Genomic DNA, 15,868 nt, shown 5'->3' with positions numbered 1-15,868 from the left:
TGAACAATGCCCCTGCTCGAGCTTGGTCTTTCTTTTGAGGTCGAGTCTTAGTTTTAGGACTTCGATCCTTCTCTAGTGAAGCCGAACTCGAGCATTTTGTCGACTTTGCTGAAGCTTTTGAATGTGAAGCGTTTTCCCCTTTGTTTTCTTAAAGCGCGTGCTTTTGCATTTGGGGTTCTCGTCTTGGAAATGTGCGAGGGTTTAATACCCTCATTAATTGATTTTAATGCCCCGTTTCTCTTGCCTCTTTTGTTTTGAATTTTACACTCAAAAATGGTTTTTCTTTTCTCTGTAACTTCCCCTCCTTTTTCTATCTGTCTTCTTGTTTCACATTTCCTTTGCGACGCTGTTGGTGCTTTCTTTGTTCTGAAAGACGATTCCAGATTCTATCTTCCATCTTCAACTTCTTTAAAGCTTTCTCCTTTTTCCAGGTTGGTTCTACTTTCTGCTTCTTTACTTCTTTCATTGCTTTGCCTTTGGTTCTTTGGTAAAGCTTTGATTTTTCGTTTGAATGCATGCTGGAAAGTTTGAACCTTTTCGCGTCGTTATACCCAATTATTGTTGTGATGCATGTTTCTGGCATTTCTCCTGATGATTGAGGTTTTTTAGGGCTTTGCATGTTTTGCTTCCTTTTTATTTGATTTTGTTGCTTTCTGAGGTAATGGCTTTATTTGATTCTTTTGAAAAAAGGTTGCGTCTTTGATGTCCTCCGCTTGGCGTGTTTTGTTGTTTGCTTTCTGATTGAGCTGCTATTTTTGTTGCTCTTTTGATGACTTTGTTTTGACTTTATCTCTTTCTTCTCGGGATGTTGCCTTTTGGAAAAGGGCTTTTCTTTGCTGAGAGTTTTGTTGGGATGTTAGTCTTGTAGATTTTTTCTGAGTCCTTACTTTGTCACTGCCTCCAAAGGATGCCCCTGGACCTTGTCTTGGGGTTTTCCTTTTACTTGTTTGTATGCTTGAGTCATACTCTGCTATGAGTTGATTTTGACTTTGCCCGAGATGTTTTGGTTGGTAATCTATTTTCTTCTTTCTTGCTGTAGGCTAGTTGACCTCATGTCTTCTCGCAAAAATATTGTTGAGACATCTTCCCAAGTCCCTAAGGGCATGGCTGATTGGGTGGATTCTATGGTTCTTCTGTGTGTTTCGTTGGTTGACTCCGAGTTTTGTCAGTAGCTTAGGAAATTTCATAGGATTTGTAGTAATGGTAGTGATGAAAAGAATTATGAGCTTGTATCTTCCAATTCTGAAGAAAGGGTTTGTTTTTCTACCCAAATTGTTGGAGAACGCCCCTTTTTCTATGCATACGACTTCTTTTTTAGTCAGATGAATATTACTCTTTCTTTTACCCCCTTTGAGACCAACCTATTGTGGTCTTGTAATGTAGCTCCATCCCAGCTTCACCGTAACTCCTGAGATTTTATAAAAATCTTTCAGTTGCTGTGTCACAAACTAGGTATCCCTGCTTCGCAATCCCTCTTCTTTTATCTCTTTGTTTTGACAAAGCCTGGGGTGGTTAAGAAGAAGGCCGCCTGGGTTTCTTTCCGAACTTCCCAGAGAAAGAAGGTTTTTTCCATGTTTGATGAATCTTTTCGTGATTTTAAAAATTACTTTTTCAGGGTCCGAGCTGTTGAAGGAGCTCGGCCCTTTTTTCTGGATGAGAATGACGAGCCTGCCTTTCCTTTAGAATGGAAAAAGAATGTAGTGGTGTCTAAATATACGTGGGAGATGTTAGATGAGGCTGAGCAAGCCTTTGTGACTGTGCTAGAAGAAAACTGGGGGCAGCCTCCCCATCTTGATACAAAGAAATTCCTAGGAAATCCCTCTCTCCTCCGAGCTGAGCTGGGTAGGGGTTGTCTTATCTTGTTTTCGTTTTGTTTCCTTTTTTGTCAAGCTTTATTCTTTCTCTCTCAATTTGTAACAATCTTTGTGTTTTTTCAGAGATGGTGAAAAACAATGAATCTATGAAGGCCTTTAAGAAGGCAAGGAAAGCTACTGCAGCTCAGAACATCTCGGCCAAGATGGCCGGGGAGGGGTCTTCTCAGGTTCAGTCGAACCCATCCGTACCGAGCTCTCCTGGACTGAGGAGGATGATTCCTACTCCTCGGGTTCGTTTGGTTGATCCTCCACAGGCTTCTATTGCTACCTCTGGTGCTCCTCCACCGAAAAAGCAGAAAACCGCTAAGCCCTTTAACCTTGATGCCCCTGATTTTGATACTATCGATTTTGTGGACCAGCAAATTGGTCCTTATGGCACCATCCCTACTGACGATGTTTCTCTCCTTCGCCATTTGGACTTTATTACTCAGAGCAGCATCAAAATGGCACACATGGGGGCGGCTTTATATCGGACTGCTAAGGATCTTCCTATTCATGCTACAAAGGTTTTTATGGAGGAGGCTAAGTTAGAGTTTGAACGGATGAAGGGTTTGAAGGAGGAGCTTGAGGTGAAGGTGACCAAGTTGGAGAAAGAGTTAGAGGGTGAAAAGGCTAGTTCTATTGCCTTGGCGGCTTCTGCGAAGTTGGCTGAAGACACGGCGTTGAAGCACAAGGAGAGTTATGTCACGACCTATAGGGAAATGATGCGTCTCATAGATGATTTAGAGTCTGTCCGAGCTGATTATGCCGAGCTCCAGGGTCACCTTGTAGGTAGTGTAACTATTACTTATGAGAACCTGAAGGAGCAGGTTCGAGTTCTTGCACCCGAGCTCGACCTTACTCTCTTCAGCTTGGATAACATCATAAAGGACGGTAAAATTGTCCCTGATGACCCTGATGATGATGATGTCGACCCTCCTTCAGTGCCTGCCGCCAAAGCCTCTGTTGTGCCAACTTCTTCAGCTCCTTCAGCTGAGGTTGGTCATCCCGAGTCAGAACCTGATTGTCAAATCTTGATCCGGAATGATGGGACAGTGGATGCGGTGCCTCTTCAGACTCGTCCTCATTCACCCCGTGTTGATGCTGCTGAGAAGTCTTCGGATCCTCAATGATTATTCTGGATTTTTGTGTAGATAGCCCGGCTTGTGGGCTTTTGAACTTTTTATATTTTGTAAATGGTGGTTCTGACTTTTTGCTACTTTCTTAGTTGCTTGTTTAGCAACTTTATTTTGAAAAACAAAGTAGTTTTCAAGCTCTTGGGGCTGATTTTGGTGGCCTCTTGAGTTTGTTATTATTATATCTTGTGCTTTTTATGACATGTTTGTCTGCATCTGTCTGGTACCTTTTAGGTTTTTTGGGAGTGTTGGAGCCTTATTGTCCGACCTCTTTGGATTGCCTTTGTCTTTTCATACTTGTGGCTTGATTTGGGTCCAACTTGTATGTCGACTTCCTCACTTTGGCCTGAAGTTATTTCTAGTGATCCGTTTTGTTTGGACCTTTGTTAGGTCTTCTGTTTAGGGATCACTTTTTATAACGTTTTGGTTTTTTGGGCCGACTTCTTTGCGTTGGTCCCTTCTAAGTTATTTCTAGTAATCCTCTTTTTGAACCTTTGTCAGGTCTCTTTCAGGGATTATTTTTTATAACTTGTTTGTGGGAGGCCGACTTCATCATGTTGGTTTCTTCTAAGTTATTTCTAGTAATCCTCTTTTTGGACCTTTGTCAGGTCTCTTTTAGGGATTACTTTTTATAACTTGTTTGTGGGAGGCCGACTTCATCATGTCGGTCTCTTCTAAGTTATTTCTAGTAATCCTCTTTTTAGACCTTTGTCAGGTCTCTTTTAGGGATTACTTTTATAACTTTATGTTCTGGGTCGACTTCATCATGTCGGGCCCTTCTAAGTTATTTTAGTAATCCTCTTTTTTGGACCTTGTTCAGGTCTCTTTCAGGGATTACTTTTATAACTTTATGTTCTGGGCCGACTTCATCATGTCGGGCCCTTCTAAGTTATTTTAGTAATCCTCTTTTTTGGACCTTGTTCAGGTCACTTTCAGGGTTTACTTTTATAACTTTATGTTCTGGGCCAACTTTATCATGTCGGGCCCTTCTAAGTTATTTTAGTAATCCTCTTTTATAGGGCTGGCCAGACCTCTTTCCAGGGATTTACTTTTTATAACTTTGGTTATTGTGTTCGACCGGTCCGACTTCTTTTTGTCGGCCGGTCTTTAAGTTATTTTTTAGCAATCCATTTATTTAAGACCTCGTCAGGTCCTTTCTATGGATCTCTTTCGATAACTTCTTGCATTATTCTATTTTCATTTTTGCCGATTTTGTAGAAATTGGGTTTAATCCCCCTTTGGTCGACCTTTTGATGAATTTGATTTTTATCTTTGTTGGTCTTTATCGCGATCGTGCAGTGAAATTGATTTTCACTTTCTGCCGATCTGTAGCTTTATAATCAGGCGATGAATTTTTAGCATTTCAGATTAATGCGTCTTGAGGATTTGTAGAAGATTTAAACAATTTTATTCAAAAGAAAATACAGATATATACATGTGGGAGTTTTATCCTTCTAAGTCGGGCAATCTGTATGTCTTGGCTTGGCACCTCATTAAAAAACCTTTTAAGGAAAAAGAGAGCGCCTTATCCTAAGATCCTTTATCACCCTAACTATAGTACCTTCTTAGGTTGCAGGCATGCCATGACCTGGGAAGCTCTCGTCCTTCGAGTTCGGACAGTCTGTAGTAGCCCTTTCCAAGTACTTCTATGACTCGGTAGGGTCCTTTCCAATTTGCTGCCAGCTTTCCTTCTCCAGGTCGAGTTGTTCCGATATCATTTCGGATTAGGATGAGGTCGTTCTCAGTAAAACTTCGCGGCACTACCTTTTGATTGTATCTCGAAGCCATTCGACATTTCAATGCCTTTAAAATGATCCGAGCTCTTTCTCGAATTTCTGGAAGTAGGTCGAGTTCTTCCCTTTGAAGTTGAGAGTTGGCTTCTTCATTATAGTGGATCACTCTGGGCGAACCTTCTTCAATCTCCACTGGGATCATTGCCTCCATAGGACTTGTGGGAGCTCTTCATCCCAGGCTCCCTTTGCGTCCTGTAATCTCCATTTTAGCCCAGCCAATATGACTTTGTTGGCAGCTTCGGCTTGTCCATTGGCTTGGGGATGTTCTATGGAGGTGAATTGGTGTTTTATGTTCAAGTCAGCCACTAACTTTCTGAAGCCTGCATCTGTGAATTGGGTGCCATTGTCTGTGGTGATGAAGTATGGAACCCCAAACCTTGTGACAATGTTTCTATATAGGAATTTTCGACTTCTTTGAGCAGTGGCGTTAGCTAGAGGTTCTGTCTCGATCCATTTTGTGAAGTAGTCTACCCCTACTATGAGGAATTTGACTTGTCCTAATCCCTGAGGGAAAGGTCCGAGAAGGTCGAGCCCCCATTTTGCGAATGGCCAGGGTGAGGTTACGCTGATGAGCTCCTTTGGCGGGGCGATGTGAAAGTTGGCATGTTTCTGACATGGTGGACACGTCTTTACGAACTCTGTGGCTTCTTTTTGTAGAGTTAGCCAACAAAATCTGGCTCGGAGTACTTTTTTGGTAAGTTCCTGCGCTCCGAGATGATTGCCACAGATGCCACTGTGTATTTCTTATAAAACTTCCTTTATGTTGGAAGTCGGTACACATTTTAACAATGGTATTGAAATCTCTCTTTTGTATAGAGTATTGTTTATGATAGTGTAGTATTGTGCCTCCCTTTTTAACCTCTTTGCCTCCTTCTTATTTGTGGGGAGTGCTTCTGTTTTGAGGTAGTTAATTATGGGAGTCATCCATCCTTGATTCGGACTTGTTATGGCTAGGATTTTTTCTTCTTTTGAGATTGACTGGTTCTGCAACATTTCTTGGATGAAGCTTCTATTGTCCAGGTACTTTTTCATGGTGGGATCTTTGGCTTGGTAGCTCCCTACTATTTGTGAAGTGACTACTTGTGAGTCGCTGAAGATGATAAGCTTTTGAGCTCTAACCTCCCTAGCCAGTTTCAAACCAGCTAGTAGCGCCTCATATTCAGCTTGGTTGTTTGAGGCAGGGAACCCGAATTTAAGGGAAAGTTCGATTTGGGTTCCCTGGTCGCTTTCTATTATCACACCCGTATCGCTTCCAGTTTTATTTGAGGAACCATCTACATAGAGATTCCATTCTGTAGGGATTTTCGGGGTGTCTGTAAGTTCTGCAATAAAGTCAGCCAGATATTGCGATTTGATGGCTGTCCGAACTTCATATTGAAGGTCGAATTCAGACAACTCGACTGTCCATTGCAAGATTCTGCCTGCTAAGTTTGTTTTCTGCAAAATCCCTTTTATGGGTTGGTTGGTTCGAACCCTAATGGTGTGTGCTTGGAAGTACGGACGAAGTCGTCGAGATGTTAGTATGAGAGTGTAGGTGAATTTTTCTATTTTTTGGTAGTTCAGCTCGGATCCTTGTAGTGCCTTGCTAATGAAGTATACGGGTTGTTGCCCACTGTTGTTTTCTCAGACCAATGCTGAGTCTACTGCCCTACTTCCTATTGCGAGGTATAATACAAGGGGTTCTCCTTCCCGTGGCCGACTTAGGATAGGAGGTTGTCCCAGAAATTTTTTGAAATCTTGGAAGGCATGTTCACATTTCGTTGTCCATTCAAACCTCTTTCCCTTCCTTAGAGTGGCGTAGAAGGGGAGAGATCTTATTGCCGATCTAGCGAGAAATCTGGACAAGGCTGCCAACCTTCCATTGAGTTGTTGTACTTCTTTGACACAAGTCGGGCTCTTTATGTCGAGTATGGCCCGGCATTTATCCGGATTTGCCTCGATTCCTCTTTGTGTGAGCATAAAACCCAAGAATTTGCCAGCTTCTACTGCGAAGGTGTATTTTGCAGGATTAAGTCGCATGCCATGCCTTCTTATAGTATCGAATACTTGGGTGAGGTCGGATAGTAACTTCTCTTCACTTTGTGTTTTTACTAACATGTCGTCCACATAGACTTCCATGATTTTTCCGATGTGATCCGTAAAGACCTTATTCATTAATCTCTGGTAAGTAGCTCCTGCATTTTTAAGTCCAAAAGGCATGACAATGTAGCAGTAGTTTGTTTTTGGGGTTAAGAATGAAGTTTTTTCTTGGTCGGGTGGATACATCGGGATTTGATTGTATCCCGAATATGCATCCATAAATGAGAGGTATTTATATCCGGAGGAGGCATCTACTAGAGCGCCGATACTTGGGAGTGGGTAAGGATCTTTTGGGTAGGCTTTGTTGAGATAAGTGTAGTCGGTGCACATCCGCCACTTCCCATTTGATTTCTTCACCAAGACGACGTTAGCTAGCAATAGTGGGTACTTGACTTCTCTTATGAATCCTGCCTCCAGTAGAGCTTGTACCTGTTCTTCCACAGCTTGGGATCGTTCTGGTCCGAGCTTTCTATGTTTCTGTTGTACTGGCTGAGATCCTGGGTAGACTGCTAGCTTGTGGCACATTAACTTGGGGTCTATGCCTGGCATGTCTGCAGCCTTCCATGCAAAGAGGTCGACGTTATCTCGCAAGAACTGTACGAGTTATTCTTTGGTGTCTCCTTTTAGGATTATATCGATATTGGTTATTTTGTCCGGGATATCTCCGATCTGGACTTTTTCTACTTCGCCTTCGGGTTGTGGGTGGAGTTCTTCCCACCTCTGAACTCCACCGAGTTCGATGGTGTGGAATTCTTCTCTTCTGCCTCTGAGGTTTAGACTTTCGTTGTAACAGCGGCGCGCTGTCTTCTGGTCTGCTTTTATTGTAGCTATCCCTTCTGTAGTTGGGAACTTCATGCATAGATGTGGAGTCGAGACTATTACGCCGAGCTGATTTAATGTTGTCCGACCTATTAAGGCATTGTAGGCTGAACTCACGTCGACCACGATGTAGTCTATCTTGAGTGTTCTTGACTGATTTCCTTTTCTGAAGGTCGTGTGTAGTGAGATGTATCTAAGTGGCTGAACTGGAGTGTCTCCCAGTCCGAACAGACTGTTCGGATATGCTCTGAGTTCTTTTTCTTCCAGGCCGAGTTTGTCGAAGGCCATTTTGAACAAGATGTCGGCGGAACTTCCTTGGTCTACCAGTGTACGGTGGAGATTTGTGTTTGCCAGTATAATAGTGATGACCATGGGATCGTCATGTCCTGAGATGATGCCGGATGCGTCCTCTTTGATAAAAGTAATTGTGGGGATGTCGGGTGCTTCCTCTTTTCCCTCGACAAGATATACTTCTTTAAGATATCTTTTGCGAGATGATTTGGAGATTTCTCCTCCCGCAAATTGGTATGCGAAATTGTTACTCTGAGGTTGTAAAATTTGTTGTTCGTTCTCTCCCTGGCAATGGCGCCAATAACTGGTGCACAATACCATGGTCCAAACATAACTTCACAACTTCGCACAACTAACCAGCAAGTGCACTGGGTCGTCCAAGTAATAAAACCTTACGTGAGTAAGGGTCGATCCCACGGAGATTGTCGGCTTGAAGCAAGCTATGGTCACCTTGTAAATCTCAGTCAGGCGGATATCAAATGGTTATGGAGTTTTCGAATAATAATAATAAATAAATAGAAAATAAAGATAGAAATACTTATGTAATTCATTGGTTAGAATTTCAGATAAGCGTATAGAGATGCTTTCGTTCTTCTGAATCTCTACTTTCCCGCTGTCTTCCTCCAATCAGTCTTACTCATTTCCATGGCTGGCTTTTTGTAAGGGCATCACCGTTGTCAATGGCTACATCTCATCCTATCTGTGAAAATGGTTCGATGCGCTGTCACTGCAAGGCTAATCATCTGGAGGCATCACCGTTGTCAATGGCTACATCCCATCCTCTATGTGAAAATGGTCCGATGCGCTGTCACTGCATGGCTAATCATCTGGAGGTTCTCGATCATACTGGAATAGGATTTACTATCCTTTTGCGTCTGTCACTACGCCCAGCACTCGCGAGTTTGAAGTTCGTCACAGTCATTCAATCCCTGAATCCTACTCGGAATACCACAGACAAGGTTTAGACTTTCCGGATTCTCATGAATGCCGCCATCAATCTAGCTTATACCACGAAGATTCTGATTAAGAGATCCAAGAGATATTCATTCAATCTAAGGTGGAACGGAAGTGGTTATCAGGCACGTGTTCGTAGGGGAATGATGATGATTGTCACGTTCATCACATTCATATTGAAGTGCGAATGAATATCTTAGAAGAGGAATAAGTTGAATTGAATAGAAAAATAGTAGTACTTTGCATTAAATCATGATGAACAGCAGAGCTCCACACCTTAATCTATGGAGTGCAGAAACTCTACCGTTTGAAAATACATAAGTGAAAGGTTCAGGCATGGCCGAATGGCCAGCCCCCATGATCTAAGAACTAGACGTCCCAAGATGATCCGAAGATGTAAATACAATAGTAAAAAGTCTTATTTATACTAAACTAGTTACTAGGGTTTACAGAAGCAAGTAATTGATGCATAAATCCACTTCCGAGGCCCACTTGGTGTGTTCTTGGGCTGAGCTTGAAGTTTACACGTGGAGAGGTCGTTCTTGGAGTTGAACGCCAGGTTGTAACGTGTTTCTGGCCTTCAACTCTAGTTCGTGACGTGTTTCTGGCATTTAACTCCAGACTGAAGCGTAGAACTTGCGTTCAACGCCCTTTTGCGTCATCTAAACTCGGCCAAAGTATGGACTATTATACATTTCTGGAAAGCCCTGGATGTCTACTTTCCAACGCAATTGGAAGCGCGCCATTTTGAGTTCTGTAGCTCCAGAAAATCCACTTTGAGTGCAGGGAGGTCAGAATCCAACAGCATCAGCAGTCCTTCTTCTACCTCTGAATCTGATTTTTGCTCAAGTCCCTCAATTTCAGCCAGAAAATACCTGAAATCACAGAAAAACACACAAACTCATAGTAAAGTCCAGAAATGTGAATTTAACATAAAAACTAATAAAACATCCCTAAAAGTAACTAGATCCTACTAAAAACATACTAAAAACAATGCCAAAAAGCGTATATATTATCCGCTCATCACAACACCAAACTTAAATTGTTGCTTGTCCCCAAGCAACTAAAAATCAAATAGGATAAAAAGAAGAGAATATACTATAAATTCCAAACTATCAATGAAACATAGCTCCAATCAGATGAGCGGGACTTGTAGCTTTTTGCCTCTTGAATAGTTTTGGCATCTCACTTTATCCATTGAGGTTCAGAATGATTGGCATCTATAGGAACTCAGAGTTCAGATAGTGTTATTGATTCTCCTAGTTCAGTATGTTGATTCTCGAACACAGCTACTTTATGAGTCTTGGCCGTGGCCCTAAGCACTTTGTTTTCCAGTATTACCACCGGATACATAAATGCCACAGACACATAATTGGGTGAACCTTTTCAGATTGTGACTCAACATTGCTAAAATCCCCAATTAGAGGTGTCCAGGGTTCTTAAGCACATTCTTCTTTTGCTTTGGACCTTGACTTTAACCGCTCAGTCTCAAGTTTTCACTTGACACCTTCACGCCACAAGCACATGGTTAGGGACAACTTGGTTTAGTCGCTTAGGCCAGGATTTTATTCCTTTAGGCCCTCCTATCCACTGATGCTCAAAGCCTTGGGATCCTTTTTATTTACCCTTGCCTTTTGGTTTTAAGGGTTATTGGCTTTTTGCTCTTGCCTTTTGGTTTTAAGAGCTTTTGGCTTTTTCTGCTTGCTTTTTCTTTTTCTTTCTATTTTTTTCGCCATTTTTTTCTATTTTTTTTCTGCAAGCTTTTGTATTCACTGCTTTTTCTTGCTTCAAGAATCATTTTTATAATTTTTCAAATTATCAAATAACATGTCTCCTTGTCATCATTCTTTCAAGAGCCAACATATTTAACATTCATAAACAACAACTTCAAAAGACATATGCACTATTCAAGCATTCATTCAGAAAACAAAAAGTATTGTCACCACATCAATATAATTAAACTAAGTTCAAGGATAAATTCGAAACTCATGTACTTCTTGTTCTTTTGAATTAAAACATTTTTCATTTAAGAGAGGTGATGGATTCATATTCACTACTTTAAGGCATAGACACTTAGACATTAATGATCATGTAATAAAGACACAAACATAGATAAATATTTAACATAAGAAAATGAAAAATAGAAAGTTTAAGAACAAGGAATGAGTCGACCTTAGTGATGGTGGCGTTTTCTCCTTGAGGAACCAATGATGTCCTTGAGCTCTTCTATGTCTCTTTCTTGTCTCTGTTGCTTGATCCCTAGTGATTTTGGTGCTCCTATCCTTAGTTGCTCCCAATAATTGTGTGGGGAAAAATGTATCCCCTGAGGTATCTTAGGGATCTCTTGATTTGCAGTCAAATGTTCTACCACTGAGCTATAGATCCTTTACATGAATCTCTCCATCTCCCATGACTTGGAGGTGGAAGCTTTTGTCTTCCCTTTTGTCTTCTCTCTCTCTTTTTTTTTGAAGTTTCTCTAGCCTTAGGTGCCATCAATGGTTATGAAAAAGCAAAATAAGCAATGCTTTTACCACACCAAACTTAGAATGTTGCTCGCCCTCGAGCAGGAGAAGAAAGAATAGATGAAGAAGAAGATGTGGAAGAAACTAGGATTATGAGGAGGGAAGGTGGGGATCTTGTGGGATCCACAGATCCTGAGATGATCCTGTGAGGTTCACAGATCTTGAGGTGTCAAGGATTTACATCCCTGCACCAATTAGGCATGTAAAATGCCTTTGCATGCAATTCTGGCATTTAAACGCCGAATTGATGCTTGTTCTGGGCGTTCAACGCCCAGATGCAGCATATTTCTGGCATTGAACGCCAGCTTCATGCTTGTTTCTGGCGTTCAGCGCCAGCTCCATGCTCTGTTCTGGCGTTGAACGCCAGCCAGATGCTCTTTACTGGCGTTTGAACGCCAGTGAACTCCTCCTCCAGGGTGTGCTATTTTTAATGCTGTTTTTGATTTTTTTTCAATTTTTTCAGTTGTTTTTGTGACTCCACATGATCATGAACCTATGAAGACATATAACTAATAAAAATATAATTAAATAAAATTGGGTTGCCTCCCAACAAGTGCTTCTTTAATGTCAATAGCTTGACAGTGGGCTCTCATGGAGCCTCACAGATATTCAGAGCATTGTTGAGACTCCCCAACACCAAACTTAGAGTTTGGATATGGGAGTTCAACACCAAACTTAGAGTTTGGTTGTGGCCTCCCAACACCAAACTTAGAGTTTGACTGTGGGGCCTCTGGTTGACTCTGTTTTGAGAGAAGCTTACTGTGCCTCTTTTCCATGTTTACAGAAGGATGTCCTTGAGTTTTAAACTCAAGGGAGTCCTTATTCAATTGAATGACTAGTTCACCTCTGTTAACATCAATCACAGCTCTTGCTATGGCTAGGAAGGGTCTTCCAAGGATGATGGATTCATCCTCATCCTTCCCAGTATCTAGGATTATGAAATCAGCAGGGATGTAAAGGCCTTCAACCTTTACTAGTACGTCCTCTACTTGTCCATAAGCCTCTTTTCTTTAATTGTCTACCATCTCTAATGAGATTCTAGCAGCTTGCACCTCAAAGATTCCCAGTTTCTCCATTACAGAGAGTGGCATGAGGTTTATTCCTGACCCAAGGTCACATAGAGCCTTCTCAAAGGTCATGGTGCCTATGGTACAAGGTATTAGGAACTTTCCAGGATCCTATTTTTTCTGAGACAATCTCAGTTGATCCAATGCATTTAGTTCATTGGTGAACAGGGGAGGTTCATCTCCCGAAGTCTCTTTACCAAATAAATTGGCATTCAGCTTCATGATTGCACCAAGGAACTTGGCAACTTGCTCTTCAGTAACATCCTCATTCTCTTCAGAAGAAGAATACTCATCAGAGCTCATGAAGGGCGTAAGGAGGTTCAATGGAATCTCTATGGCCTCTAGATGAGCCTCAGAGTCCTTTGGTTCCTCAGAGGGAAACTCCTTATTGATCACTGGACGTCCCAGGAGGTCTTCCTCCTTGGGATTCACGTCCTCCCCTTCCTCTCTAGGTTCGGCCGTGTTGACTATGTCAATGGCCTTGCACTCTCCTTTTGGATTTTCTTCTGTATTGCTTGGGAGAGCACTAAGAGGGGTTTCAGTGATTTTCTTACTCAGCTGTCCCACTTGTGCCTCTAAATTTCTAATGGAGGATCTTGTTTTATTCATGAAACTCACAGTGGCCTTAGATAGATCAAAGACTAAGTTTGCTAAATTAGAGGTATTTTGTTCAGAGTTCTCTGTCTATTGCTGAGTGGATGATGGAAAAGGCTTGCTATTGCTAAACCTGTTTCTTCCACCATTATTAAAGCCTTGTTAAGGCTTTTGTTGATCCTTCCATGAGAGATTTGGGTGATTTCTCCATGAGGGATTATAGGTGTTTCCATATGGTTCACCCATGTAATTCACCTCTGCTATTGCAGGGTTTTCAGGATCATAAGCTTCTTCTTCAGAAGATGCCTCTTGAGTACTGTTGGATGCAGCTTGCATTCCATTCAGACTCTGAGAAATCATATTGACTTGCTGAGTCAATATTTTATTCTGAGCCAATATGGCATTCAAAGTATCAATTTCAAGAACTCCCATCTTCTGAGGCGTCCCATTACTCACAGGATTCCTCTCAGAAGTGTACATGAACTGGTTATTAGCAACCATGTCAATGAGTTTTTGAGCTTCTGCAGGCGTTTTCTTTTGGTGAATGGATCCACCTGCAGAAGTATCCAATGACATCTTAGCTAATTCAGACAAACCATCATAGAATATATCCAGGATGGTCCATTCTGAAAGCATGTCAGAAGGACACTTTTTGGTCAGTTGCTTGTATCTCTCCCAAGCTTCATAGAGGGATTCACCTTCCTTCTGTTTGAAGGTTTGAACATCCACTCTAAGCTTACTCAGCTTTTGAGGAGGAAAGAACTTGGCTAAGAAAGCCATGACCAGCTTATCCCAAGAGTTCAGGCTATCTTTGGGTTGAGAGTCCAACCACACTCTAGCTCTGTCTCTTACAGCAAAAGGGAAAAGCATGAGCCTGTAGATTTCAGGATCTACTCCATTAGTCTTAACAGTGTCACAGATCTGCAAGAATTCAGTTAAGAACTGAAAAGGATCTTCAGATGGAAGTCCATGGAACTTGCAGTTCTGCTGCATCAGAGAAACTAATTGAGGTTTCAGCTCAAAATTGTTTGCTCCAATGGTGGGGATGGAGATGCTTCTTCCATGTAAATTGGAATTAGGTGCAGTAAAGTCACCAAGCATCCTCCTTGCATTATTATTATTTTCGGATGCCATCTCCTCTTCCTGTTCAAAAATCTCTGTAAGGTTATCTCTGGATTATTGTATTTTAGCTTCTCTTAGTTTCCTCTTCAGAGTCCTTTCAGGTTCAGCGTCTGCTTCAACAAGAATATTCTTGTCCTTACTCCTGCTCATATGAAAAAGAGGGAACAGAAAAATAATAATAGGGATCCTTTTTACCCAGGTATAGAGGTTCCCCTGTGTGAGTAGAAGAAGAAAAGAATGTAATGTAGAGAAGGGAAGAAGAGAAAATTCGAACACAGATGGAAGAGGGGGTTCGAATTTGGATGAGATGAAGTGTTAGTAGATGAATAAATAAATAGAAGGAGATGAGAGAGAGGGAGGATTTTTGAAAATAATATTTTGAAAAGGGGTTAGTGATTTTCGAAAATTAGGAATGAAATCAAATTAAAATTAAAAATTGAAACAATTAGTTAATTAAAAAGAATTTTTTTGAAAAAGAGGGAAGAGATTTTCGAAAATTAGAGAGAGAGTTAGTTAGGTAGTTTTGAAAAAGATAAGAAACAAACAAAAAGTCAATTAGTTAGTTGAAAAAGATTTGGAAATCAATTTTGAAAAGATAAGAAGATAAGAAGTTAGAAAATATATTTTAAAATCAAATTTTTGAAAAAGATAAGATTTTAAAAAGATATGATAGAAAGATATGATTAGAATTAGTTTTGAAAAAGATTTTATTTTTAAAATCACAATTAATGACTTGATTCACAAGCAATCACAAGATGTGATTCTAGAACTTAAAGTTTGAATCTTTCTTAACAAGCAAGTAACAAACTTGAAATTTTTGAATCAAAACATTAATTGATGATGTGATTTTCGAAAATATGATATAAAAATAAGAAAAAGATTTTGAAAATATTTTGAAAAATATTTTTGAAATTTTCGAAAATAAAAAATGGAAAAGATATGATTTTTGAAAAAGATAAGATTTTTAAATTGAAAATTTGATTTGACTCCTAAGAAACAACTAAATTTTAAAAAGTTTTGAAAAAGTCAACTCAAATTTTCGAAATTTATGAGTGAAAAAGGGAAAGATATTTTTTTTTATTTTTGAATTTTTAATGATGAAAGAGAAAAACATGAAAAGACTCAATGCATGAAAGTTATGGATCAAAACAATGAATGCATGCAAGAATGCTATGAATATCAAGATGAACACCAAGAACACTTTGAAGATCATGATGAACATCAAGAACATATTTTTGAAAATTTTCAATGCAAAGAAAATATGCAAGACACCAAACTTAGAAATCTTTCATGTTCAGACACTATGAATGTAAAAATGCACATGAAAAACAAGAAAAGACACAAAACAAGAAAACATCAAGATCAAATAAGAAGACTTACCAAGAACAACTTGAAGATCATGAAGAACACTATGAATGCATGAATTTTCGAAAAATGCAAAATGAATATGCAATTGACACCAAACTTACAATTTGACTCAAGACTCAAACAAGAAACATGAAATATTTTTTATTTTTATGATTTTCTAAAGTTTTTTTTTTTGTATTTTTTGAAGATTAATTTGAAAAAGAAAAATAAGGATTCCAAAATTTTTAATATGAATTCCAGGAATCTTGCATTCTTAGTCTAAAGCTTCAG

The 15,868-nt window shown here is 40.2% G+C and overlaps 1 protein-coding gene and 1 non-coding gene across 2 annotated transcripts; both read left to right on the top strand.

Moving 5' to 3' along the window:
• The first annotated feature begins 1,571 nt into the window (after positions 1-1,571).
• On the top strand, positions 1,572-2,986 carry LOC148553766 (uncharacterized). The gene is made up of 2 exons (XM_088494878.1): positions 1,572-1,842; positions 1,938-2,986. Exons 1-2 carry the CDS (start codon positions 1,572-1,574, stop codon positions 2,984-2,986), a joined length of 1,320 nt encoding a protein of 439 aa, XP_088351004.1.
• A 10,752-nt stretch (positions 2,987-13,738) lies between these two features.
• On the top strand, positions 13,739-13,846 carry LOC148553765 (small nucleolar RNA R71). The gene has a single exon (XR_015892933.1). It is a non-coding gene; the product is annotated as a small nucleolar RNA R71 (small nucleolar RNA).
• Positions 13,847-15,868: the final 2,022 nt, after the last annotated feature.

Source organism: Arachis ipaensis, chromosome B7 (assembly GCF_059453495.1).
Source record: "Arachis ipaensis isolate K30076 ecotype BB chromosome B7, ASM5945349v1, whole genome shotgun sequence".
Taxonomy (NCBI): Eukaryota; Viridiplantae; Streptophyta; class Magnoliopsida; order Fabales; family Fabaceae; genus Arachis; species Arachis ipaensis.
This window is presented reverse-complemented; position numbering and strand designations above follow the sequence as displayed.